The following is a 27802-nucleotide window of genomic DNA, read 5'->3' on the forward strand; positions in this document are numbered from 1 at the left end:
AGTAGTAATACTAGCACAGTAGTATTGGTAATAGTAGTACAGTAGTATTGGTACAGTACATTAGTAGTATAATATTGTGAATAGTACAGTAGTATTAGTAGTCGTATTGGTAATAGTAGTACAGTAGTATTAGTACAGTAGTATTGGTAATAGTACAGTAGTAATAGTACAGTAGTAATAGTACAGTAGTATTGGTACAGTAGTATTGGTAATAGTACAGTAGTAGTACAGTAGTATTGGTAATAGTAGTACAGTAGTATTGGTAATAGTAGTACAGTAGTATTAGTACAGTAGTATTGGTAATAGTAGTACAGTAGTATTAGTACAGTAGTATTGGTAATAGTAGTACAGCAGTATTGGTAATAGTAGTACTGTAGTATTAGTAGTATTGGTAATAGCAGTACAGTAGTATTGGTAATAGTAGTACAAGTACAGTAGTAGTAATATTGGTACAGTAGTAGTATAGTATTGGTAATAGTAGTACAGTATTAGTAGTACAGTAGTATTGGTAACAGTAGTATTCTGTCTCTTGTCCACGTGTGGTTAAACGACAGACTGGTTGGACCACGTTACCATCATCCAGGTCACAGAGCTGCCAGCAGGGGGCAGCAACTCTCTCAAACCAGAGCAACTATTGTAAAAGTGAAAGAGTTCCAGGGTGTGTTTTCATTTTGACATCTTTTATTCCTGTCCTGCTATACATTTGCCACTTCATCGTAGAGTAAATACATATTAAATAGTTAGAACAGTTGACATTTTCCCCCAAAATCGTTTTCACACCCATCATTCCACAGTTTGCGAGGGAGAAGCAGCTCTAGCTGGCCGTGTCCTTGTGCAAAACCTCCAGTGATCCGCGTGGTGCAGGTCCCCCCCGAGAGGTCTACCTGACAGCACGCTGCCTACCGTCCCCTGTTGTTGGAACATTAATATCTTTGTTGTAATCTACCGTATTCGCACGGTGGCCATTTTGCTCTTTTTCGCGACAGGCTCTGGTTCGGGTTCCTTTCCGCCTTTGTTCCCCAGAGGAAGTGAACCCAACCTGAGCATGACATCGGAGCAAAATGGCCACCCTGTGCGAATACGGTCGGTGGGAATTGAATGCATAGATTTGGTGGCATTTCATCATGGTATTACCACAGACTGTATAGGAGGGTCAGACCAGCAGAGAGCAGGGGTCAACAGTACATGTGTTAGGAACAACCCTCTTCCATGACATAGTAGCACACACCGAATGAAAAGTCAACTGCAGGTAAAATACCACGGACAGAAGAACGATCAGAATCAAATATTAGCCCTAAATTTACACATAAAAAAAAGAGGAATCCCCACATTAGTTTAATATTGGTTAATTTCTTTTCAACATAAGTATTTTTCTTTTTTTTGTCTAAGTTAACAAGCGTGTTATAGGAAATCAATAAATCCAATCACTCACTTTTAAAACACATTCACAATTGTATGCCCCTCCCCCACACACGCACCCCCAACACATCAATGAAATGGATTCAGAGTAAGACATTGTGAATACTATTTATCCACACAATACCTAGACAATCGTATTTCTAAAAACCTTTCTTTTAGCCGTTTCATATCAATGAATAAACTTCACCTTATCTGTACCAACTTCATATCAATGAATAAACTTCACCTTAAAGGTGTTGTAAGTGGTATTTATTTTGTTAAAGTGTTAAATAGCTCTACATTTTGACAGCCATCACTGATGTTACAGAGTGTCTGGTCAGTAACATGGGTCTCCCAGTCTCTCCGCTCTGCAGTAAACACTAAATAAATCTTCTGGTATCCCTTCCGACTTTATCCAACCAGGAGAGAGAACCCTAGATATTTCAAGAAATCTTGCCAAGCCACATTTTCTTACTGCACTGGGCAGATTATTTTACAAGTACACATTTGCTTAAAATCGATTTGTATTTCTTATTTTTGTTGCTACTGACAAAACACTCAGTGATGGCTGTCGGGAGTGTAGAGCTATTATTTAACAAACAAAAACATACCACTTACAGCACCTTTAACTGTACCAACTTCATATCAATGAATAAACTTCACCGTAACCCTTCCACTACCACACGACAGAAGGTTAACCTTCCACTACCACACTACAGACGGTTAAACCTTTCACTACCACACTACAGACGGTTAACCGTCTGTAGTGTGGTAGTGGAAGGGTTAAACTTATGTCGCGTGGCTGTGAAAGGGTCAACCCTTTGTCATCTGGCAGTGAAAGGGTTAACCGTCTGTATTGTCGCAGTGAAAGGGTTAACCATTTGGTAGTGTGGTAGTGAAAGAGTTAACTGTACCAACTCAACCAATTAAGGCATAAAAAAAAAAAGACATATGTTTCCCTTGAGGCTCAGGAAATAAATGGGTATTTCAAAATCATCCAGATATCTTCCGACGTCAACATAGTCCCCGAAGCTGGTTGCAAATGTCTGAGGCTTACACCTCGATCGTGGCCGAAAACCTGGGTGTCTCTGACTCCGCCCCCGTCGGGCCGGTACGATTCCGTGACGGTCTCCCCTGTAACCTGGGTGTCTGTGACTCCGCCCCCGTCGGGCCGGTACGACTCCGTGACGGTCTCCCCTGTAACCTGGGTGTCTGTGACTTCGCCCCCGTCGGGCCGGTACGACTCCGTGACGGTCTCCCCTGTAACCTGGGTGTCTGTGACTCCGCCCCCGTCGGGCCGGTACGACTCCGTGACGGTCTCCCCTCCCTGTCACCGGAGGGCTTCATGCAGAGTTCCAGCCTGGTTAAGTCTGGTTAAGACCCTCTCTCTTTTTAAATCCTCCCGCGCAGAGACGCTCACGTGTACCTCGGGGCGAGAGGCGAGAAGATCTGCGTGACTTGGAGAGGGACTTGGGAGAGTCTCGAGTTCAGACACAAACGTAGTTGCTGTACATTATACCGAGGAGGAGCATCATTCAGAGGGTGGTAAAGGGTTAATGGTACATATTTCTTGCAGTCAAGTATGTCCGAAATGTGAAAAGAAGCTCAGAGCCAATACATCATCTTAAAGGAGCAATTAAGACGGCCTGTACGGACTACGGTAGTCGGATCTTAAAAGCGGCGACGCTTAACGTGGGGGCATCAAATGCAAAAACATTACATCATATTTTAGTATTTCAGTCACTTTGGACTTAATAAAAACAATCAAATTCAGACATGCACGCTGTGAAAGTAATCACTTATAGCAATATAATGTTTCAGGGCCTTGAATCCTTTCACATCCATCTCAGTCAGTTCCACATTAGATAGTGTACAATAACAAAGATAACCTCAAAACCACTTCTACACTTTGAGTGGCGCACGCGCCACGAGACCACCGGGAGGCGCTAGCTCAGATAAGGCAAGGTAAAAACGGAGCGCTCTTATTCACGTAGGCAAGCCGACGAATGCAGTTCATCTTGGAAATGGCACTAGCTACTCAATATGGAGAGACAAAGCAATTACATCCCCCTTAAACCCATACCAATCACGCTATACACGACGCTTCCACAAATCTGTTACGGTTTGGACGAGACTATAGCACCTCTGAGGGCTACCGTTCCCTCAAAAGAGGCGAGGTGGCAATCTACCGGAGAGAACGAGAGGTTGGAGGATAGATGGAGGGGAGGAAAACAATACTGTGCCACAGATCGCCTGCGTTTTTGATGCGGGACTTCTATGCACTACATTCTGTGGAACTTAACCGTTACTAATTCCGTTCCGATCTTCCCGGACTGTAATAATTCCTGAGCCCTTATGCAACACAGTGAGGAGCGATGACCGGCGGGTCTACGAACGTCTCGGATAACTCTACTACTACTACTACTAGCTTATAGTAACCGACGGCCGTAAAAGGGAAGAGAAAACAGTATTTAGTGTGAAAACTGTGCTCTCTCGCGGTCTCTCTCCCGTCCTGCGTGGTCCAGCGGGGATGAGATACTACGCCTCCCGCTCTACAGACACCCATTCAGCCCGACAACGTCGAGAATGATGGCACGTAGAAACATAATTGAACCCCTCTTCTCCACACAAAGGAATACGAGAAAGTAAGTAGGCGTGAGAGATGGTTTATTTCCCAATTCTGTCACCTAGACGGTAAACAATCCTATTGCACCGGAGTCTACTCTAGCTGTTACTACTACTACTGCTCCGCAGAGAACCTTTAGCACACAAGCATCTGGGGCCGTGTGAGGGATGAGGGCAGGTGCACTCTGGGAAAACGAGCCCATCTACCCTACCCCCCCCCCTCTCCGTTAAACCCCCAAAAAAGGAGGACTTCCTAGTTCCTACCGATTTTGACAGGCGATCGAAAACGGCAATGGCGGCCACCCCCATCGCTCGAAAAATAAACATCCTCCTCTCTCTCACTCACTCACCTACAACACGGTTTCAAAACCTTCAAATAAAAAAGATTAAAATAAAAAAAAAGTTCCATATCAAAACAATGTAAAAACAAGGTGTTTTTCACGGCGCGGCTAACCGTTCAAACAACAACAATAACAACAACAACAACAACAACACAAAAGAGTCGTTCCTACATGTGACGTCTCATCTCAAGCCCCCCCCCCTACTGTATCAAGGATAATGAGGTCACTACAGAGCCACTCTAGAGGAGGACACAACAGACAGGAGGGGGTGGATGGGGGTCATATGAAGGGTGTAGGGGTAGGATGGGGTAAATAATGTCCAGTCCAGTCAGTCCTTCCAGGGGACAAGGCTCGGGGGAGGGAGGGGGGGGAGGGGGGTTGGCAACGCCCCTTTAAGACCAGTGTTGAGACTGTAAAAGATAAGTTAGCAGGGGCTCGGGGAGCAGCCAGTCACACTGGAGCCAATCAGTCATTAGTGGTGTGTGTCGCTGCTCTCGGCAGCCATGGACTTCAAGGGGACGGACCAAACCTCAGGGTTTTCAACCTACAACCGCCAGCCGTCAAGGCAAGTGGCCAAGTCCTCCTTCTCTGTGGAAAGGTCTCTGGTGGCACTCGGGTCTGGTGGGTTTGCTTCGCTTCCTTTACGCTTTGACCGTCCTCTTGGTTTTTTGTATTTTTTCTTGTTTTTTTATTAAGTTTATGCTTTGTGTCGTTTTACATCTTTCGTTCTTCTTCAAGTCCATGCTGCCAGGACACCAGAGTCCTCCTCACCCTGGAGCGCAGAGCTGGGGAGGAGACAGAAGGAGAGAGGAGGAGGAGACAGGAGGAGACAGGAGACAGGAGGAGAGGAGGAGGAGACGGGAGGAGAGAGGATGAGGAGACAGGAGGAGAAATTAGCGTCAGCGATCTATTTAATTGCTTAGGTACAACTGCGTTCAGACTCACATATGTATGTGCCACATACTTCCTCTCGAGATATGTCTACATAAAGGCAATAGATTAGATTAGATTCAAATGTATTGTCATCATGCAGCACAAGTACAGTACAACAAAAAGAAGTCTGGCATCCAACCAGAGTACAAATGTAACAGTAAAGTGCAACGGTAATATACAACAGGTGATTAAACTGGGTATAAAATATATACATTAGTATTACTGAGTAATAGTGCTAATCAGATGTATGTACAGAGTTGTAGTATTAATATGTACAGTGATACAGGTATAAAGACACTATGGTAAGTAAGTCATACTGGCCAGCAGTGTAACTAGTAAGAGTAGGTAAGGGATATGTACAGATATAGTATCTACAGATATGTAAAAAGGATTATATGCAGGTACAGACAGATCTGGATATATTGTGTTACATTTGCACTCTGGTTGGATGCCAAACTTCTGATGATTATGGTTGTTAACCAAGTCTGTGTGAACATGGTGAATGATTATGGTTGTTAACCAGGTCAGTCTGTCAGTGTGAACATGGTGAATGATTATGGTTGGGGTGTAAAAAGTACCCAGAAATTATACTTAAGTGAAAGTATGGGTACCGTCTCAAAATCATACTCAAGTAAAAGTCAGAGTATCTGGCTAAAAACACACTTGAGTAAAAGTCAAAAAGTTTCTACTTCTAAATGTACTCAAGTACTAAAAAGTAAAAGTAAAAAAAAAAAAAAAAATCTGACTGTCTATTCTTCTGATAGCAGGTGTTTAATCAAAGATCCCCGCTTTCTAGTCTTGCACAAGGACCAATCAGCATGGGTATGGGCGGGTTCATTTTCCATTGATGGGGATTTGATTGGCTGTTTTTAAATGAAGTGCGGCCGCAGGATTAATAACGTTAACGTTACTTCGGCCAGAGAAACGAATATACTAATTAAAACGGTTGGACCTGCAAGATTTGTACTTTGTAGGTCTGCATTTTAAATGTAAGGAGTAAAAAGTATGTTTTTTTTCTCTGAAATGTAATTGAGTAAAAAAAGTACAAGTATACAAACCTAATAATACTCGAGTAAAGTGCAAATCCCCCAAAAGTATTGTAACGAAGTACAATTACTCAAGTACTTTACAGGTCAGTCTGTCAGTGTGAACATGGTTCTGGTTGTTAAGCAGGTCAGTGTGAACATGGTTCTGGTTGTTTTAAGCAGGTCAGTGTGAACATGGTTCTGGTTGTTAAGCAGGTCAGTGTGTGAACATGGTTCTGGTTGTTAAGCAGGTCAGTGTGAACATGGTTCTGGTCGTTAAGCAGGTCAGTGTGAACATGGTTCTGGTTGTTAAGCAGGTCAGTGTGAACATGGTTCTGGTTGTTGAGCAGGTCAGTGTGAACATGGTTCTGGTTGTTAAGCAGGTCAGTGTGTGAACATGGTTCTGGTTGTTGAGCAGGTCAGTGTGAACATGGTTCTGGTTGTTTTAAGCAGGTCAGTGTGAACATGGTTCTGGTTGTTAAGCAGGTCAGTGTGAACATGGTTCTGGTTGTTAAGCAGGTCAGTGTGAACATGGTTCTGGTTGTTAAGCAGGTCAGTGTGAACACGGTTCTGGTTGTTCTAGAATGTCCTATTATGACATCATACTGTGGCATCACAACGGAACATGTTTGAGTCCCATTTGAATAATACGGCCACCAGTGATGTCATCGGGGACATTGAATCCTTGTGTTGTCTTAATTACACCTCAATATAATGATACGGTAGCAGTCCCTATAAGACAAGGTATTGCTATTTTTACATCTACATAATTTCATGGTTAATACAATTAACACAACCACAAGGATTAAATGGCGGCCATATTCAAATAAATGTACCGTCAATAACTGTCAAAAGAATGTGCAAAACTGTTTAGAGTTTTTGGATGGGTGTGAAATTATGTGCATTTTCTCTGTATTTACTAATGACCCATTGGGCTAACAAATGTGCTACCGATAGGCCGATATTATCGGCCGATATTGGGATAAAAATGTGATATCGGAAAATATCGGTATCGGATTTATTTAACCTTTATTTACCCAGGCAAGCAAGTAATAAGAAATTATTATTTTATTTATTGTCAAAGTATGCATAATGTTGTGTTAATTACACGACAAGAGATATATAATGTTAATTACCTGAATATATATATATATATAATATATATCGGTATCGGTTGATATCGGTTGATATCGGTATCGGAAATTAAGAGTTGGACAATATCGGTATATCGGTATTGGTAAAAAAGCCAATATCGAGCATCCCTAGCTACAACAGTTCTTTATGCAGATGATTCGACATTGTATTACGCTGCACCATCATGCAATGTACTTAATGAAGTTTTGAGCAGAGAACTTAACGTTGTGCATGACTGGGTAGGATGTAATAGACTTGTCCCATCTCCAAGACTAAATGTATTGTGCTGGGAACAACAAGGCACAGGTTATCTACAAATCCAAAACGTGTGTAATTCGGCAGTTCAACTAGTTGGAGTGATGCTGGATTGCACTCTGTCTTGGTCTCACCATATTAATTATATTGTTTTGAAAATGGGAAGAGCAATTGGTATTTCCAGGAAATGTGCTTCTTTTGTTGCCCGTCCCCTTTATGTCAGATAGTTCAAAGTTTAATTTTATGTCATCTTGACTATTGCTCTACAATGTGGTCATCTGTTGCCAGTGGTGACCTCAGGAAGCTCCAGGTTGTCCAGAACAGGGCAGCACGGTTGGTACTGGGCTGCTCACTAAAATGTGAGCTGTATGCATGCCTGCCTCTCTTGGCTTAAGCAGGTCTGTGTGAACATAGGTCTGGTTCTGACCTGCATCACGACACCACACAGCGGCAGTTCATGCAGTCACGTGGGTCGTCAGGTGGGTTCAGCTTCCTCAGCTTGTGCTGCCTGATCTCTCTCACCAGCGTGTAGAAGGCGTCCTCCACTCCCTGGGAAAACACAAAACACAAGGATTTAGAAACAACTTTAAATACCAAGAATGGTAAATAAATGGTAAATGGTGCATTTTATATAGTGCTTTTATCTTTACAATTTACACACATTCACACCAGATATTTCTGTTGTTGTTTGGTTGCAGTGCCGTGTTTGGTCACTGGGTGGCGCTCCATTGTTTGTGACAGCTTAGGTTCTATTTAACCTGAGCCAGTGATTTCACTTCCTGCTTCACCTGACGTCTGACAGCAGAGTCAAGCGTCAACTTGTTGTTATAATTATTTATCTTCTGTGTGTTATGTTGTGCTGTGCTGTATTATTATGTATTTATTGTGTCATGTTTTGCTGTATTATGTATCCATTGCTGGGAAGGGGGGGTAAATGTATCTATGTTCCAGTTGTATGTACTGTAGAGCTTAATACACTCTGTACCGATCAAAAATACCACCAACCTGGTTGTGTGGCAATGGCAATAAAGGAATCTTGTATCTTGTTTTATCTAGTAACGATGTGGCTAGTGTTTGTGATCACCATTTTATTTATATAGTTGTGTACATCGTATAGTAATAGTCCTCTTTTTATATTGTTGTTAATAAATGGGTATGTACAGAATCCCAGAAGATACAACGTCTGGTGGGCTACTTGCTTAACTATCCTGGTGCTATTGTTTTCGTTCTGACAAGTTGATGTTACACAACCATACACCGTTACTGTCCGAGATGAGCGGGAATCGAACCGGGAACCTTCCGATGACCAGACGACTGTTCCACCTCATGAGCCACTGTCGCATGTCACTTTTACAGTGGTGGAAAGTATTTTTTACTCAATTACTCTACTTAAGTACAATTTTAAGCTATTTGTACTTTTAACTGAGTATTTGAATTTTAGGGAACTTTATACTTTTACTCCACTACATTTCAAAGGAAATATTGTACTTTTTACTTCACTACATTTATCTGAACCCATCAGTTACATTTGAAGAAAAGGATTTGCATAAAAAGATGTATGAAGAGCAGCATAACTGGACCACATACCACTTTAACATAACCTTTAATCAGAGCAGCATAACTGGACCACACACCACTTTAACATAACCTTTAATCAGAGCAGTATAACTGGACCACACACCACTTTAACATAACCTTTGTTTAAGTAGAATTTGAATGGAGGACTTTTACTGTTACCAGAGAGTACTCATGTATCTGGGTATTTCTAGTAAAGGAACTGTGCACTTCTCCCACTGCACATTCACACGAGATGGAAAAACCCACAAGCGGATTCCTCATCAGCGACGTTCGAAGGCTGAGCACTATTACCATGGCAACTATAACCCTTTCAGACACTGGTAATCAAATATAAGTACCATTAAAAAGGGCCATTTAAAAAAAAATATATATATATATATATTATTTAGTAGGTACAACAACAAAAGCCTGCACTGTACTCTCTCCCAGTCATCACCGGAATCTCACCCGGCAACCTCAACGAGGACATGAACGGAGCACAGAATTTAAGCAAGCAAACCGATTTGAATGAATGAATGAATGAAAACTTTATTTAACAGATTGCAGAATGGGTACAATACAGTACGGCTCAATACATACAATTGTTAAGGGGATGCAGACCAGAGAAAGACGTTTGTCTTGTTTCCATCAGGGTCCCCCATTTGATAACCGAGTAGCTAAGTACCATTCTTTGGAAGAGGAAAAGCTTGTACGCTAGGATAGGTATAACGCATGTTCCTGAGTTTTGGTCATTTTCCTGTAGCCATTGATTTTGTGAACTTCCTCCCTGAGAGGCGTGAGCGTGGCAGACAGAGGGCTGCATGGTTGGAGGACACAGGCTGCATCAGATGAACGGTGCTCTCTTGCTTTTTGTTTCCAAGTCAGATTCAGAAGCCATGCTTACCAGTGATGTGTAGGGTTGAGTGTGAGTAATGGTGACATTGGTCGCAATATTTAGTAATTTTGAGTCAGGAAATGCACATGAGACTAAGGACTATCCGACTCTTAATAATAAACACTGTTAGGACCATCTGACTCTTAACTCAATCAGCGCCAGAGGTCGCTATTTACAGTGTGGTAAGAAGGCCGCCGCTTTAACGAATAGGGATACATGGCGGTGTTTGGAGGGCTCAAACTATATTTTATAGCATAGCAATGGATATAAAACTATTGCCCATTTGACATTGAGTATCTATCGTTCAATTTGTGAAAAAGAAAAAAAAACGTCATCCATACATTCCCGTTGTATACCGTGGTGAATATGAGTATAGTTTTAGAGAAATCCTGTGTAATCCCAGGATACGACGCTATGCAGCGTTTAGTGCATTTCACTCAAAACCGTGCCGTTTCTCGCCTGTATCTACAATCAATCTGAAATCAACGGTATATTATCGGTATTATGTTTCATCATGAATGCATGAAATAGTTTTTCTATGCTTTTATATACCAACGGAATACGTTACATTACACACATACGTTCGGATCGCGGGGAAGGGATTCTTCGATCAACGCAAGATTGATACCACATAGCCCTTACCTTGACTAGGATGAGCTCCAAAAAGAATATTCCAATTATCTGATTGCCATTCCAAGTATTGATGTTGAACGTGTTGCCAACATAATCCACCAAAGAACATGAACCGGGAGTGCTTGATTCTCCTCAATCCATGTGTTATAAATGCTTGTCCTGCCCGACAAGGAAAACCCGGACCGGACTTTTTAGATCAACACACAGCCCAAGCCAGAGAGTTTAAAAGGATGTGCAATACCGGCCGCAAGGCGGCAGGATTGGACGTTTGCGATCTCTCAGACTCATTCCCAATGATAACACAGGCTCCCTCGATGGATTATGAATGGGAATATCGAATAAAAGAAATAACGATAGAAAACCCGACTTTTCTCGGGTTTGGCGCCCCCAAGCGATGGCGAGTTAACCCGACTTATCTCGGGTGTGGCGTCCAATGAGTTAATAAAGACAACCGCTCTAACTCCAGAACCTCTGTCGTCCCCTATCACTATTGTCATTATTACTTGCACTTTGTTCTAATATTCCATGATCTACGTATTAACCCTTTCACTGCCACACTGCAGAAGGTTAACCTTCTTTTTTTGTATCTACTTTTTCTCCCATTTTAATTTTTCTCCCATCCCAATTTCGTATCGTCCAATTCTACCCTCCCCTGTCTCGAACGTTGGTAGGCCATGCCTCCCACAAGCCGGCTGCAATGTGGACGAAGCCTTGCATCACGTGTCCCCTCCGGTACACGAGGAGGCAGCTGTCGCATTTTTTCACCTGCACAGCGCGATCTCTCAGCGGCGAGGAGGAGTAACGCGTGGGAGGCTCACGCTGCCCCCGTTGCTTCCTGATTCTGCTGCGCAGGCGCACCAACCGACCTGTAGGAGTCGCTGTCCACAACGTCCGATCCCCAGCCATCAGCTTCCCACCCCCTAACACTGCCAATTGTATTAGTATGAACGACCAGCCAAGCTGATAGCAATGCGGAGAGCTGGGTTGGAACCCAGAAGGTTAACCTTCTGTAGTGTGGTTGTGAAAGGGTTAACCTTCTGTATTGTTGCAGTGAAAGGGTCAACCCTTTGGCATTGTGGTAGTGAAAGGGTTAATAGAGTTCCGCATTGGCGCCGCGAGGGGCGCGGCTCTGCTCTCCGTCACGCCCCGTTAGCCGGGTGCGCCTGGCCGCGGCAGGTCGGTCTGCGTGGTGGTCGTACCTGTCGTGTCTTGGCCGAGGTCTCGATGTACGGGATGCCGTAGGAGCGGGCGAGCTCCTGCGCCTGCCGCGAGTCCACCGTGCGCTGCGGGAGGTCACACTTGTTGCCCACCAGCACCATGGGCACGTCGTCCGAGTCCTTCACCCGCTTGATCTGTTCCCTGCGGAGAGGAGGAGGACGACACGGGGAGACGGGAGTCAGAGAGGGATGTCCGATATTTTTTTTTACATTTCTATAACCTTTATTTACCCAGGCAAGCAAGTAAGAACAAATTCTGATTTTATTTATTGTCAAAAGTATGCATAATGTTATGTTAATTCCACAACAAGACATATGTAATGTTAATTACCTGAAATTATTCAGTTTTTCGGTATTTATTTTGTTGCATATATCGGTATTAGGGATGCCCCGATCACGTTTTTTGCCACCGATACCGATCACCAATCGTCTTGAGCCATATCGGCCGATACCGATCCGATACTGATCGTTTTTGATTAATAAAAAAAATATATATATATAATTTTTTTTTAAATTTTTTATAAAATATATATATTATATAATTAGACTTGTACTTGTAGTTGTATTATCTGCGAGACAACGCCACCACGCAACAAGTCAAAATGCTCGCTATCTCCACTGTCTGTGTGTATACTCTGCTTTGATCAAATCACATTCGGCTCTGCAGATTTACCCTAGGCTCTGCAGATATACCCTACTCCCTCAGCTATCCCCGTTAGTGACTGCGACGCAAGCCGGGCTTCGAATATGCATCGAATGAGTGTTATAAGACATTGATATCAGGAGCTGTCTGTAGCTACTGCTAGCCGGAAATATAACGTTAAGACAACGCCTCAGTGAACTATTTAGTTGAATGGGACATTTCGTTTTGAACAGTGAGCTAAGCTAACGTGAGCTAACAGAGGTATCATACACTAGTACTAGATAACTAGACTATTGCTGGAGCATTTGTTGATATCAGGAGCTATCAGTAGCTAGCCGGCTAGATACCGTTCAGTTAGACAATGCCTCATCATGTATTAAACTAAAAGTGAATAGTTGACTGGGTCATTTTGTAACGGTAGCTAACGTTAGCTCATGGAGGTCCCGTCCCACTAGACTAGACTAGACCCGTGTTTACATGCGTGCGGGAGGGCTGGAGGAGGAGCAGACGCGCAGCACTGTGTGCAGCTCCCGGTGTCTGAGACAGAACTCAGCGAGTGAGATCTGTTTTGACGATCGGCGAAAATAAAGCATTATCACCGATCACCGATCGCATATTTATACTGATTATCGGCCGATAACGATCGGTGGCCGATCGATCGGGGCATCCCTAATCGGTATCGGTTGATATCGGTTGATATCAGTATTGGAAATTAAGAGTTGGACAATATCGGTATATCGGTATCGGTAAAAAAGCCAATATCGAGCATCCCTAGAGTCAGAGAGGTGAGAGGGACAGACCCTGTTATGTTTTTCTACGATTACCCTGCCCATACCTGTACCTCCCCTCCCCCCAGCAAAAATCTATAGACTTTTCCACGATATTCTAATTTATTGAGCTGCACCTGTTATATCTATAGTAAACAGCCTGACGCTGGGTGCTCTCTAGGACCCAGAGGTGCAGCGGGGTCTGGGGGCCTCCCTGTAAACAGCCTGACGCAGGGTGCTCTCTAGGACCCAGAGGAGCAGCCGGGTCTGGGGGCCTCCCTGTAAACAGCCAATATCAGACAATATCGGTATATCGGTATCGGTAAAAAAGCCAATATCGAGCATCCCTAGAGTCAGAGAGGTGAGAGGGACAGACCCTGTTATGTTTTTCTACGATTACCCTGCCCATACCTGTACCTCCCCTCCCCCCATGCTGCTACTATGACGCCCACATTTCCCCCAAGGTGATCAATAAAGGAATTAGGGCTGGGCGATATAACGATAACGATAAATATCGCGATATATTTTAATAATCGATATCGAATATCGAAAAAAAAAATCGAAAAATCGTTTTTTTTTTTTTTTATACCTGCAACAGGGCAGTTTTAAAACCAGAGACAGTGGACAGACTTGTCTTTCTTGCCTGCAACTCAAAGTAATGGCTTTGCTTGTCCAAATGACAATACTGACCAAATTCAGATTTCTTTTTCTCTTGTCCCATTTATTTTGTTTGCTTTCTAATTTAAAATACATTTTGAAACCGTCTGTACACAGTAAGCTATGTGTGCTAGCAGAACTAGACTCCAGTCATGAGTCACAGTGCACATGTGCGGTGGTTTGTCAAAAAAGCGCCAAAAGATCGAAAATAAACTAGCAGAGCCAGAACTGTTCAACTCCTCTGGAGCCACAGCCAGCAGAGAAGCCGGTTTACTTTAGCTTTTAAACCAGCTGCAGCCTGAGAACTGGAGTGTGAGGGGATGTAACACTAAAGATGGCGGCAATGACAAAGAATTGCTGCAAAATAAACATACATCTGTTGTTAAAAAAAAAAAAAAAAGTTTTTTTTTTTTTTTTTTTTTTTATATATACTTATAACAATTCGATAATTATCGATATCGAGAAATAAAATAAAATTATCATATCGTTATCGCGATATGATTTTTTTCCATATCGCCCAGCCCTAAAAGGAATATCTAGGACTCTCAGGGCGCTCTCTAGGACCCAGAGGAGCAGGCGGTGTGGGAGCCTCCCTGTAAACAGCATAGATATATATCACTAGATAGCTCAAGGCGGAGTTCACCGGCCGCCATCTTGCTTGAGTGGACTACTGCTTTAAGGCAGTGTTTCCCAAACGTAGGGTCACCAAGAAAAAAATATATATATATTTATAAAAAAAATAAAAAATAAAAAAATTATAAAAAAGCTGTAGATGTGTTGATTCAGTTTGGCACCACATACTTATGTGAATCTGGGTTTTCTACTCTAGCATACCTGGAAAACAAATACAGAAACAGACTAAATGCTCAGCATGACCTCAGAATAGCACTTTCAAAAACCAAGCCCAGAATAGATCTGCTGGTTGAAAACTTCAACCAGCCACATACCTCTCATTAGATTTCATTGTGCCATAGATGAAATATTATACCCCTTCTAGCATGATGTCAGGTCAGTAGCATTTTAAAATAAGTCAGTACAAATGAATCCGAATGTTGCTCAATGTTGGGGTTTAAGGTTGAGGGGGTAAGAAATGGAGAGTTGGAAAAGGGGTGAGAAATAGAAAGGAGAGTAGAACATGTTTGTTCATTTAAAAGTGTTACAAAATTGTATGTACATATGTTATGAGGTGGTGAGCAACTTAACATTACACTCTGATTATTGCTGTGGTGTACTTTTATAATTAAATAAATACATTTCATATACATTTGAAATTCATTGTTTGTTGTGTTCTTTATCAGTAGTTTATGTAAAGAAAAAAATAAGTAGTTTAAATGTATGTTATGGCAATTCATGATGTATTTTTGTAAGTTTGGGTCCCGGGGAAACACCAAATTTCTCTTTTGGGTCTCGAGCTGAAAAAGTTTGGGAACCCCTGCTTTAAGGTGATGATCTGCACAAACAAAGATACTCTTAACTCGCTGAAATCTTGACGGATTTACAAACGGTTTGGTTTATTACAAACGTTATTAACGTGGCTGTGATTCTTGATTGGAAGATTTTTTTTTATATGAAAGTCCATTATATGTATGCAGTATGATAACATCTCTAGTACATCTCTGACGTTTTTAAACAAACCAAACGGTTGAAAATTGAGCAAGCTATGGTTATTTCAATAGTACATGCACCATAGACATGCGTGTTATGAGTGGCCGTGCTCCACCCACGCAAGATGGCCGCCATGTGGCAATGTCGGTCTCCGTTTGGCCAGCAGCACGGGCGAGTCATCTAGTGACATACAGGTGCAGCTCGATAAATTTGAATATCGTGGAAAAGTAATTTTATTTCAGTAATTCAATTCAAAAAGCAAAACTCTCGTAGATTATAGATTCATCATTACACACAAAGTGAAATATTTCAAGCCTTTATTTGTTTTGAATTTGGATGATTATGTCTTACAGCTCATGAAAGCCCCAAATTCTGTATCACCAATAAAAAATTTAAAAAAATAGATGTATTTTTCTTTTGTATATAGAAATGTCGGCCTTCTGAAAAGTATGTTCATGTATGTTCACTCAGTACTTGGTTGGGGCTCCTTTTGCACAAATGACCGCATCAATACAGCAAAAATCTATAGACTTTTCCACGATATTCTAATTTATTGAGCTGCACCTGTTATATCTATAGTAAACAGCCTGACGCTGGGTGCTCTCTAGGACCCAGAGGTGCAGCGGGGTCTGGGGGCCTCCCTGTAAACAGCCTGACGCAGGGTGCTCTCTAGGACCCAGAGGAGCAGCCGGGTCTGGGGGCCTCCCTGTAAACAGCCTGACGCTGGGCGCTCTCTAGGACCCAGAGGAGCAGCTGGGTCTGGGGCTGGGCTGTGCTGCACTGCTGTGGACAGCGTGCAGGCAGCAAAACAGCATTACCTCATCTCTACAGCAGCCAGCCAGGCAGCCAGCCAGCCAGCCAGCCAGGGGACTGTGGGTCAGATCAATGTTATCAACCCAGCCCTGTGGCTCTCCTCTCTTCTATTCTCCTCCACTCCTCTCCTCTCCTCTCTTCTATTCTCCCCCTCGCCTCTCCTCTCCTCCAAGCCGGTGTACTGCAGGTTTTACACGCAGCCTGGCCTGGTGACGCTGCTAAATGGCCTTTATGACCACAATAATTCTGTTGTCAAAAGACGACACGCGTTGCACCTGGCTGTAGGGGCCGACGAGGGCCGTCGAGGCGGGCGTTTCAACGACTGTGACGGGGGTTAATCTCTGGACCGGAGAGGGTGAATAATATCACTGGCATGTTTTAACATGACGAGTCCATCCATTCAGAACGGTGTCGATTACAATCATCCGTCTCTCTCCGATCATGTGACCCCGGTGGTCATCATCCCACTGCTCTGAATGTTCGATGGAGAGTCTCTCCCTCTCTCTCTCTCTCTCCCTCCCCCCTCCCTCCATCTCTCCCTCCTCCCTCCCTCCCTCCCTCCCTCCCTCTCTCCCTGTCCTTGGGAGGTGCTCCCGCTCCCTTCCTCTAATTGAGTCGGGATCGATTTCATTGGCAGCGTGCTGTAATCCTCCAGTCTTTAGCCCTGCTGTTAAAACGCTACGACATGACATCATCACCCAGCTACTGCAGAGCACTGGCGCGCGCACCCCCCCCCCCCCCCCCCCACACACACACACACACACACCAGACCCCAGGGGAGCTCCCCGACGTATGCATGTGCGCACACATACACACACACACACACTCTACATACACACACACACACACACACTCTACATACATACAAACAAACACACACTCTACATACATACAAACACACACACTCTACATACATACAAACACACACTCTACATACATACAAACACACACACTCTACATACATACAAACACACACTCTACATACATACAAACACACACACACACACTATACACAAACACACACTCTACATACATACAAACACACACACTCTACATACATACAAACACACACTCTACATACAAACACACTCTACATACATACAAACACACACACACACTATACACAAACACACACACTCTACATACACACAAACAAACACTCTACATACATACAAACATACACACTCCTACATACATACAAACACACACTCTACATACATACAAACAAACACTCTACATACACACAAACACACACACACTCCTACATACATACAAACACACACTCTACATACATACAAACACACACACACTATACATACAAACACACACACTCTACATACATACAAACACACACTCTACATACAAACAAACACACACTCTACATACATACAAACACACACTCTACATACATACAAACAAACACTCTACATACATACAAACATACACACTCCTACATACATACAAACACACACTCTACATACATACAAACACACACTCTACATACATACAAACACACACACACTATACATACAAACACACACTCTACATACATACAAACACACACTCTACATACATACAAACACACACACTCTACATACATACAAACACACACACACTATACATACAAACACACACTCTACATACATACAAACACACACACACACTCTACATACATACAAACACACACACACTATACATACAAACACACACTCTACATACATACAAACACACACACACTCTACATACATACAAACACACACACACTATACATACAAACACACACTCTACATACATACAAACACACACTCTACATACATACAAACACACACACACACACACTCTACATACATACAAACACACACACACACTCTACATACATACAAACACACACACACACACTATACATACAAACACACACTCTACATACATACAAACACACACTATACATACAGTACATACATACAAACAAACACACTCTACATACACACACACACACACACACACACACACACACACACACACACACACACACACACACACACACACACACACACACACACACACACACACACACACACACACACACACACACACACACACACACACACACACACACACACACACACACACACACCTGTACTGGTGAATGTCCTCGAAGGACTTGGTGTTGTTGATGGCGAAGACGCAGAGGAAGCCCTCCCCCGTCCTCATGTACTGGTCCCTCATGGCGCTGTACTCCTCCTGCCCGGCAGTGTCCAGGATGTCCAGCAGACACGTCTCCCCGTCGATCACCACCTGCTTCCGGTACGAGTCCTGCATGAGGAAGAGGAGGAGGATGAGGAGGAGAACACAGAGGATGAGACTCCGCAGCAGCTCAGGTGAGCGTGTTCGTAACCGTGACAACGCTAGTGAGCGTGAGATAATGGCCACATCTACCGAAAAAAAGGTACCTTTGGTTGGGTACCGGTATCAATTCACAGGTGCCCAAATCAGGATAATCTAGAATCTGTGTTAGAAGTAGAAAGTCACTGGGAACTATTCAAATACTAGTCGATACGTTTATATACTAGATATTTGTGCCAATTACATGCAAATGTTATGCCTATTTTACTGCTGTGAAGCACTTTGAGCTGCAATTCTTGCATGAAAGGTGCTATACAAATAAAGCGTATTACTATTTTCCATACCTTTATAATATTTTATTTTCAGCTTTTATAGTTTCACAAACACACATCAAGACAAATCACAAACACAAAGAAAATAAAAAATAAATAAAAAGAACACAAACAGTATGTTGCCAGACACTGTCACATCAATGAACAAACATACACCATGTCATATGCTATACACTAAGGACGCAAGGGGCTGATTCTCTGACATATATACACATACATATATATATACATATATATATACACACATACATAGTAGTGTTGTCGAAAATATCGAAAAATCGACACATATCGATTCTGAATACCCAAAACTGTTTCAATACTCATTTCCCGAAATATCGACACCTAATCATTTATAAAAAAAGATATAAAAAAAAAAAAAAAAGGAAGTTGCATTGTTCACTTCAATACCCGCAATAGTACAGCAGTCCACACACACACATGTGCATTCAGTTAAGTCGGAACATGACTGCAATACAAACAGTTCAGCCCGTCAGGCACATGCAACACAGACCAGTGTTTACATCTGTCTGCCTGAGAAAACACCATGCTCTGCAACAAAAAACGATTGAAGTGAGATGAACAGTTATTTCCAAATGTATGATCTAAAGATAAACAAAGGGTTTCAAAAGTGCCATATCTATCCTCTCCTACAGTACCAGAGAGAAGCTGAGGAGAACCAACCAGCAACAGAAGCAAAACCTAAATCAACCTAAATCAAAAAAAATTATAATTTAAGATTGAACCTTTTTCCCTGTGGTATCGAAAAAGGTATCGCATCGAAGCTCGAAACTATTTTCCATACCTAAGCAGAAATCGTGATATATATCAAAAATAGATCTTCACAATATAATCGATATACATGTTTCTTCCATGTGGCCCCCGCCCCCTCTAACTGGCAGAGCTGTGAGCGGGGCGGAGCAGAGCTGTGGGCGGAGCCAAGCTGTGGGCGGAGCCAAGCTGTGGGCAGAGCCGAGCTGTGGGCGGAGCAGAGCTGTGGGCGGAGCCGAGCTGTGGGCGGAGCTGAGCTGTGGGCGGAGCTGTGAGCAGAGCTGTGGGCGGAGCGGAGCTGTGGGCGGAGCTGTGAGCAGAGCTGTGGGCGGAGCGGAGCTGTGGGCGGAGCTGAGCTGTGGGCGGAGCTGAACTGTGGGCAGAGCTGAACTGTGGGCGGAGCTGTGGGCGGAGCTGAACTGTGGGCGGAGCAGAGCTGTGATTGGAGCAGAGCTGTGATTGGAGCAGAGCTGTGGGCGGAGCAGAGCTGTGATTGGAGCAGTGCTGTGATTGGAGCAGTGCTGTGATTGGAGCAGAGCTGTGATTGGAGCGGAGCTGTGATTGGAGCGGAACTGTGATTGGAGCAGTGCTGTGATTGGAGCAGTGCTGTGATTGGAGCGGAGCTGTGATTTGGGCGGTGCTGTGATAGGAGCAGAGCTGTGATTGGAGCGGAGCTGTGAGCGGCGCTGTGAGGAGAGCAGAGCTGAGTGCGGAGCTGTGGGCGGCGCTGTGAGGAGAGCAGAGCTGAGTGCGGAGCTGTGGGCGGAGCTGTGCGTTTGTCTGATATCGCCGGTGAATGCCCCGCCCTGGTCCCTCTGGACAGATGAGCCGCGGTCCATCAGAGCAGCAGAACCAATGTTTAGCCTTCCAACACGCTGCCACACAAACAGAGTGACGGCCCTTTGTGAGCTCCAGCACGGGGCCAGGAATGCACACACACAAAAAGAACATTGTCCAGAGAGAGAGAGAGAGGGAAGAGAGAGAGAGGAGTGAGACAAGAGGGGGGGTAGACAGACAGTGTGAGAGAGAAACAGAGAGATAAAGGGAAAGCATGAACGAGAAAAGAGAGGACGACACAGGGAGAGAGAGGGAAAGAGAGGGGGAGACAGAGCTAGAAAGGGAAAGAGGGGGAGAGACAGAGAGAGAGAAAGGGAAAGAGGGGGAGAGAGAGAAAGGGAGTGTGCAAAGTGACAGTGAGAAAGCGATGGGAGGGGGGGGGGGTGTAAGACAGACGGAGAGAGAGAGAGAGAACATGGATGAACACACTCTTGCCCTCTCACTCCTCTGCCCCACCCTCTCAGTACCCCCCCCCCCTCTCTCTCTCTCTCTCTCTCTCTCTCTGCATAGAGGAGTGGAATAACGAGGTGGGTTAGAGTAAACAACATGACGTCTGAAAAACAAAATCACAGCCCTCGTCCAAAACCTGACCTTTTGGGGAATTAAATTGATAGGGCATCCGTTGGTAAATGAAATCAATTGCTTGGGAAGGAGCGGCAGCCTGCGTAGGAGACAGGACCAGCCTGTGTAAGAGCCAGGACCAGCCGTAAGGGGGCTTTCTCACTCAACATCGGGGTCGAATCAGCTCCGTGCCGTCCTCATTCCGAGTTCCGTGCCGAACTCCCCCCCCCCCCTCTCCCCCCTCTAGTTTGTGTACACACTTCAGTCTTGGTGCGCTCTGGGTTTTGGTTTAAGGTTTGCGTTTTGAGCTTGTAAGCTTGCCGTAGTCGATGATGTCACGCTCTAAATGTAAACACAGGAAGTGTTAACACGGAGACTGGAGAATGGATGCTGATATAAAGAAACAAATAACTAATAAATATGAAGTTATATTTGAACCTCTGTTGTCAAGCCTTGTCAATATAACCCACCCCATTTTATCACGAATGGATGGTGTTGTAGAGTCCGCTTTTGAGCGTTTTAACGATAGCGCTAAGCTAACGGCTAAACGCTAGTTAGCTTAGCCTTTACTAGTAACATTGCTGCATCGATTATATGCATTATATTGAATGTCATTGATCTACTGGTCGACCACGGCCGACTGGTTGGGCACCACTGGTCTAATAGAAATAAATGCATTCGAACAAGAAAGTATAGTATACAGCAATGGCTAACGGCTAACGCTAGTTAGCTAGCCTGTTCAGAAGCTAACATTATCCCATCGCTTGTGGCAATTATATTGCATGTCATTGATCTACTGGTCGACCACGGCCGACTGGTTGGGCACCACTGGTCTAATAGAAATAAATGCATTCGAACAATGTATAGACATAGCAATGGCAAACAAAATTGCCAGGCCTAACCGCCCCCACTAGTGCGCACCTGAGACCACCTATTTCATCGGTCCAGGTTCAGCGCCCCCGGGGACGAATCAGCGGGGGGCGGGGACGGGGGACAGCGTTCTCACTCAGACAGACACACCCTTTTCTGATGCGAGCCGGGTCTGATTCGACACAGAGCAGTGAGTGAGAAAGGGCCCTAAGAGCCAGGACCAGCCTGTGTAAGAGCCAGGACCAGTCCGCCCAGCAGAGAGCAACACTATCCTCATCACATCACACGGTCTGTGCTACGAGCAGCACATGTGTCCACCAGGGGAGTTGTGGACAGGGTTGGGCATCGTTTGGATTTGAACGTTTCCGGTTCCGATTCCGATTCTCCATTTCGATTCCTGTTCTAAACGATTCTCGATTCCGATTATTTGAGGTGCAGGTCAAAACAGGTTACAGCTTATTTCGCAGGAGATTATTATAATTTTTTTTAGATCAACATTTTTGTTCATACTATTCACATTGTCAGTTGACTTGCGGTTGCTGTACTGTAACTAGGGTATTAATTAACAAAGTAAAAAAAATATATATATTAAGAATATTAAAGGAAAACTCCAACATTTTGGGAAATTAGCTTATTTAACATCTTCCCTGGAGTTAGACAAGAAGATACATACCGTTTTTGTCTCTGTGTGTGCATTTAGCTTTGGGAACAGTCGCTCCGTTAGCATAGCTTAGCTTAATCACTGGAAGTGAGGCAGGACAGTAGCGTGACGTTCCCTACAGGTTTGTTGATATTCTCATTCCTTCAAAGGATCCGAACCGATTGAAGTTTATGGATACCATGACTTAAAATCCTCTTACCTTGACGATTAAAAGCCTCCCCAATTTAGAAAACAGTAATCCAATGGCTGGTATTGATAATATACTACTAACTACTGGACGCTCGGAGCTAACCGGAGCTAACGCAGAACAGGAGGATGGTAAAGCAAATATAATGACTTCCTTTCTGGGGTTTTCAAAATAAAAGTGCGACGTTTATAGCAGCGGAAAACGTTTATTTTGTACATTATCTAACGTTAACACGAACCTAAACTAACGTTACAACTAACCTAGATAGATAAGAGTGGTTGCCATGGTAACAAAGGACTCCGAGGTGGCAGGACCCATGTGACGTGTGGAGGGCGCTGATCCAAGTGGTCCGTCACAAATCTGTCCCTTTTTCACAAATTACCTCAAACACGTGCGACAGATTCTCAGATACGGATGATGACGAGATCAGGAGTCAGGTCTCGTTAACACTTTCACTGCCACTCACAAGTATTCTCGGAATTATTAATATCTCGTTGAAAGCCACTCACGAGATTTCTCGGAATTCTTTTTTCTTTAGCGATCTGAAATCATATTGCATCACGCGAGCCTACCCTAGTATACCCGAGTGCCGCCGGCGATCAGATGTGGAAAAAAGCGCCCCCTATCGTCTCCCAGATGACATAAGGGATTTTGGAATGGACTCAATGAAAATGGATGGGGAAAAAAATCCTGTACTCCACATTTTCCAGTCCACCCATGCAGCCGGAGTACCAGGGTTCATTCAGGGGGCTCTCAGCCCCGCGGAATCATGTGTTACACTGTACACACATTGGATCTATACACTTATCGATTTTTTCGAATGGTGATCAGGAATTGGAATATACCAGTTGGATACCATCTGATGTCAGGTAAGGAATCTATGTTATCAGTGTTAGGATAATCAGACTCATTTTTATGAAGATATAGGCTGTTTTGTGAAATGGGCTCTATCGGTTTTACTGAAAGAATCCATGAGGAAATGAACACGGCTATTATCAGCGTGCGCCTCGAATGGGCGTGCGTGTACGTATAATATTGATCATCTAGCGTTTATTTGAAAACGATTCATAAATAGGCAGACAAATATCAACGTTCTGGAATATTCCAGTAAAAGACGATTATCATAGAATGCCCCAGAATGGACTGTTTTTTACCTCAAAACGGGTGCTTTTCAAAATGCTCTCAAACGGAAATGAAGCGATAAAAAACCAATCTGCCTTGACAGCACTGACTGGAAAAGGATTCTTTGATAAGCGACGGGCAGATTAGACACATAACCATAATTTAAAACATAGATTAGGCGATATTAACGATAACATTAAAGTGGATGGTGGCATTGAAGCGCTAACTCTGGCGCCACCTCGTGGCATAGAAAGTGTTAACAAGATGGCAGCAGAGTGTGAACAGACTTCCCTTTAGAGAGACTTTGTTTAAAGCGCTATATATATATATATATATATATATATATATATATATATATATATATATATATATATATATATATATATATATATATATATATATATATAAAGTTTACTTGACGTCAAATATGGGGACACTACATAGATTGTATCTGTATAGTCTGTAACCAACTCTATCCTAACCATGACTCACTGCATCACCGAGCAGAGTGACAGTTACCATCTTCCTGGACTTTGACTTTTAAAACAACACTGTTCAATATTACACTTACTGTAGACCTCTGTATATTTTTACTGTATATTTTATACTAGAATGTATATACATAACATACGAAATGTGAATCCCGGTCCGTACTGTATTATTATTATTATCTTATTCTTAGGCCTATTCTATTCTTATTCTTAGGCAATTTGTTTTGTTATTCTTATTCGTGACTTTGTTCTGACTCTAAATGTTTACTGTGAGCGATTTGTAGTGTCAAATTTCCCACGGGATGATTAAAGTATTTCTATTCTATTCTATACACTACAAGCTACAACGACTAGCTCGTCAAACTAAACCAGGACATCCAACGAACGTACCTCTTCACCTCAGCCTTTTAATACACTCTGCTGCTTGGACTCATTGCATCCAGACTGTGATTGTTGTGTACAGTCACTAAAGATAATATGGGTTGAAGGCCCTGTGATCATAAATCACCAAAGCAAATTGAATGTGCATAATGCTTCATGTTTTGATTTGTGACTACAGTCTTTAATGGGAATGTGGGCGGTTTGAGCTATGGATGTGTATCAGTGGTCAAACCGTAAAAAAAACAAAGAGGCCTATTGGGATGTTGGATCCTAGTGTGAAAAACTGTGATTTGAAGATGCCTTGACTTTGTCTGTTTTGCTGCCGTCTATTTTATACTTGTTTTATGTCTGCACTTGTCAATTTTGTGCTCATTACATTTGTGCCAATTTTGTACGCCTGTCTTTTTTTGCCGCTATGAAGCACTTTGAGCTGCTTCTTTTTTGTTAAATAAATAAATAAATAACGTTTATTATTATTATTATTTAGTGCCCAAAATGTCCCGATTTCATAGTGTGTATTCTCAAAATTGGTTCAGATTTTTCACATAAATGTGGCAATAAACCAATTATTTTAGGAAATCATTCTCATTCATGTCATTTCCAGGACATTACTTGTCAAAATGTACAAGGACACGGATCTCTAGAATAGATGATCTCAAAAGTCTTATTACTCCTCTTCTCTCGCTACTCCTGCGTCTGGCAGGCAGCGGTGGACCCGTCTAAAGGGCAGTGATTTCATGGGATATAATCAAGTTATGCTGCTGATGAGATTTACATTTTATAGCTACGGATCAGACTAAGGGTGACCAGGGAATGTTCTCCTCATTCTCTCTAGTTCACGATGCCCTCTCTATGACTGGATAACTACACTTAGATTTCCAGATTTTCCAGGATGTGCGAGAGGCCTGCGCACTTCAATCCTCAGGGGCAGGGCAGTCCAGGGCGCCTGAATTATTTTCCCAATACATTTCCAGTTCCGCGTTTGCCTTCTGCGCTCTGATTGGCCACTGACATTTCTGGTCATGTGACATGTGCGCCCAATCGTGTGACGGCAAGTTATTTCGCCGGTTAAGCTTAGGCGCTCTTTCGAAGTTGGTTAAGGTTAGAGTTTGTCTTCGAGCAGGCCGATAGAACACCAGCCCTGATTCCAAACTCTAACCTTAACCAACTTCAAAAGAGTCGCCTAAGCTTAACCAGTGATAAACTAGGCGTTAGGTAGTTTGCAGGCTGTTAGACCCGGAAATGGGCAAAGACACAGCTCGTCACGCGATTGGGCGCACATGTCACATGACCAGAAACGTCAGTGGCCAATCAGATCGCACCAGAAACGTCCGTGGCCAATCAGATCGCAGAACGCGCACGCGGAACTGGCAATGTATTGGGGAAAGAATAGACGCGTCCAGGGCCAATATGGCTACATATGTGACTCAGAACAGTGTGAACAGTACAAATCAAATGGAATCTGATCTTTTCAAATCTGATTTGGGCCACGTTCATAATGTGGTTCTAAATAAGATACAGGTCTGATTTTTGACCTCAGCCTGAACAGTCATGCAACCTTCATGTGACTTTTACGACACTCTATCTAGATTGACATTTGGTACAAACGTTTTCTTTATTGTTCATTTGCGCATTTGGGTCAGTTCAGGAGTGTGACCAGTTCACACTGGAATCTAATATTGGCCACATTTACAAAAAAATAAATGTGAACAAAAATAATCTGATCCGAGCAATAAATCTAAATTGAGCACCAAGGCTTGCCGTGTGTGAACGTAGCCTATAATGCCGATATATATATTTTTGTGCATCTGATAAAATACAATGAGACACAAAATTGCTCAACTGAAGTTGACCAATGTTAGTTACAGTAGCTAGCGAGCTTAGCTGGCTAATGACCTAACATGAACAATTGCTAACATGATCATCATTATAACATTATTGAAGACTCCTGTGACCAGTAAGTAGGTACTACATACGTCTAACTTTTCATAACCATTTTTTGACCGCAGCATTTGCCATGTTATGTGCATAAATATAATGCATATACTAATATCCTATACTAATAACTTCACTAATATCCTATACTAATAACTTCGAAGCGGGCATGGCCACCTTCATTTCACTATATGTCTTGTGTATGTATGTGATTAATAAACCTCTTGAATCTTCACCAATATCCTATACTAATAACTCCACTAATAACCTATACTAATAACTCCACTAATATCCTATACTAATAACTCCACTAATATCCTATAGTAATAACTCCACTAATATCCTATACTAATAACTCCACTAATATCCTATACTAATAACTCCACTAATATCCTATACTAATAACTCCACTAATATCCTATACTAATAACTCCACTAATATCCTATACTAATAACTCCACTAATATCCTATACTAATAACTCCACTAATATCCGACCTATACTAATAACTCCACTAATATCCTATACTAATAACTCCACTAATATCCTATACTAATAACTCCACTAATATCCTATACTAATAACTCCACTAATATCCTATACTAATAACTTCACTAATAACTCCACTAATATCCTATACTAATAACTCCACTAATATCCTATAGTAATAAGTGTGCCGTACCTCGATGGTTGGGTCGTATTCGTCCACAAAGTGGTTCTGGATGAGCTGGATGGTGAGTGCGCTCTTCCCAACGCCTCCTGCTCCCACCACCACCAGTTTGTACTCCGTCATGCTCTCTGCTGCTGCCCACCTCA

General features: G+C 43.0%; 1 protein-coding gene across 1 annotated transcript; it reads right to left on the minus strand.

Annotated features, from left to right (window-relative positions):
• Nucleotides 1-685: 685 nt before the first annotated feature.
• On the minus strand, nucleotides 686-27802 carry LOC311244684 (GTPase HRas). The gene is made up of 5 exons (XM_084334322.1): nucleotides 27669-27802; nucleotides 18633-18811; nucleotides 11996-12155; nucleotides 8139-8260; nucleotides 686-5149 (listed from the first exon to the last, which is right to left on the minus strand). The coding sequence occupies exons 1-4, from the start codon at nucleotides 27777-27779 to the stop codon at nucleotides 8144-8146; spliced, it is 567 nt and encodes a 188-aa protein (XP_084190448.1). The 5' UTR covers nucleotides 27780-27802; the 3' UTR covers nucleotides 686-5149; nucleotides 8139-8143.

Source organism: Notolepis coatsorum (genome assembly GCF_963971535.1).
Source record: "Notolepis coatsorum genome assembly, chromosome: 18".
NCBI classification, from domain to species: domain Eukaryota; kingdom Metazoa; phylum Chordata; class Actinopteri; order Aulopiformes; family Paralepididae; genus Notolepis; species Notolepis coatsorum.

What these genes read in the sequence shown, in the direction of transcription:
- LOC311244684 (XM_084334322.1), bottom strand. Translation starts at nt 27,779, where the DNA reads ATGACGGAGTACAAACTGGTGGTGGTGGGAGCAGGAGGCGTTGGGAAG. An exon ending in AATACGACCCAACCATCGAG is followed by an intron (nt 18,812 to 27,668) that starts GTACGGCACACT and finishes TTCCTCATGCAG; the next exon opens with GACTCGTACCGGAAGCAGGT. An exon ending in GAGGACATTCACCAGTACAG is followed by an intron (nt 12,156 to 18,632) that starts GTGTGTGTGTGT and finishes TCCTCTCCGCAG; the next exon opens with GGAACAGATCAAGCGGGTGA.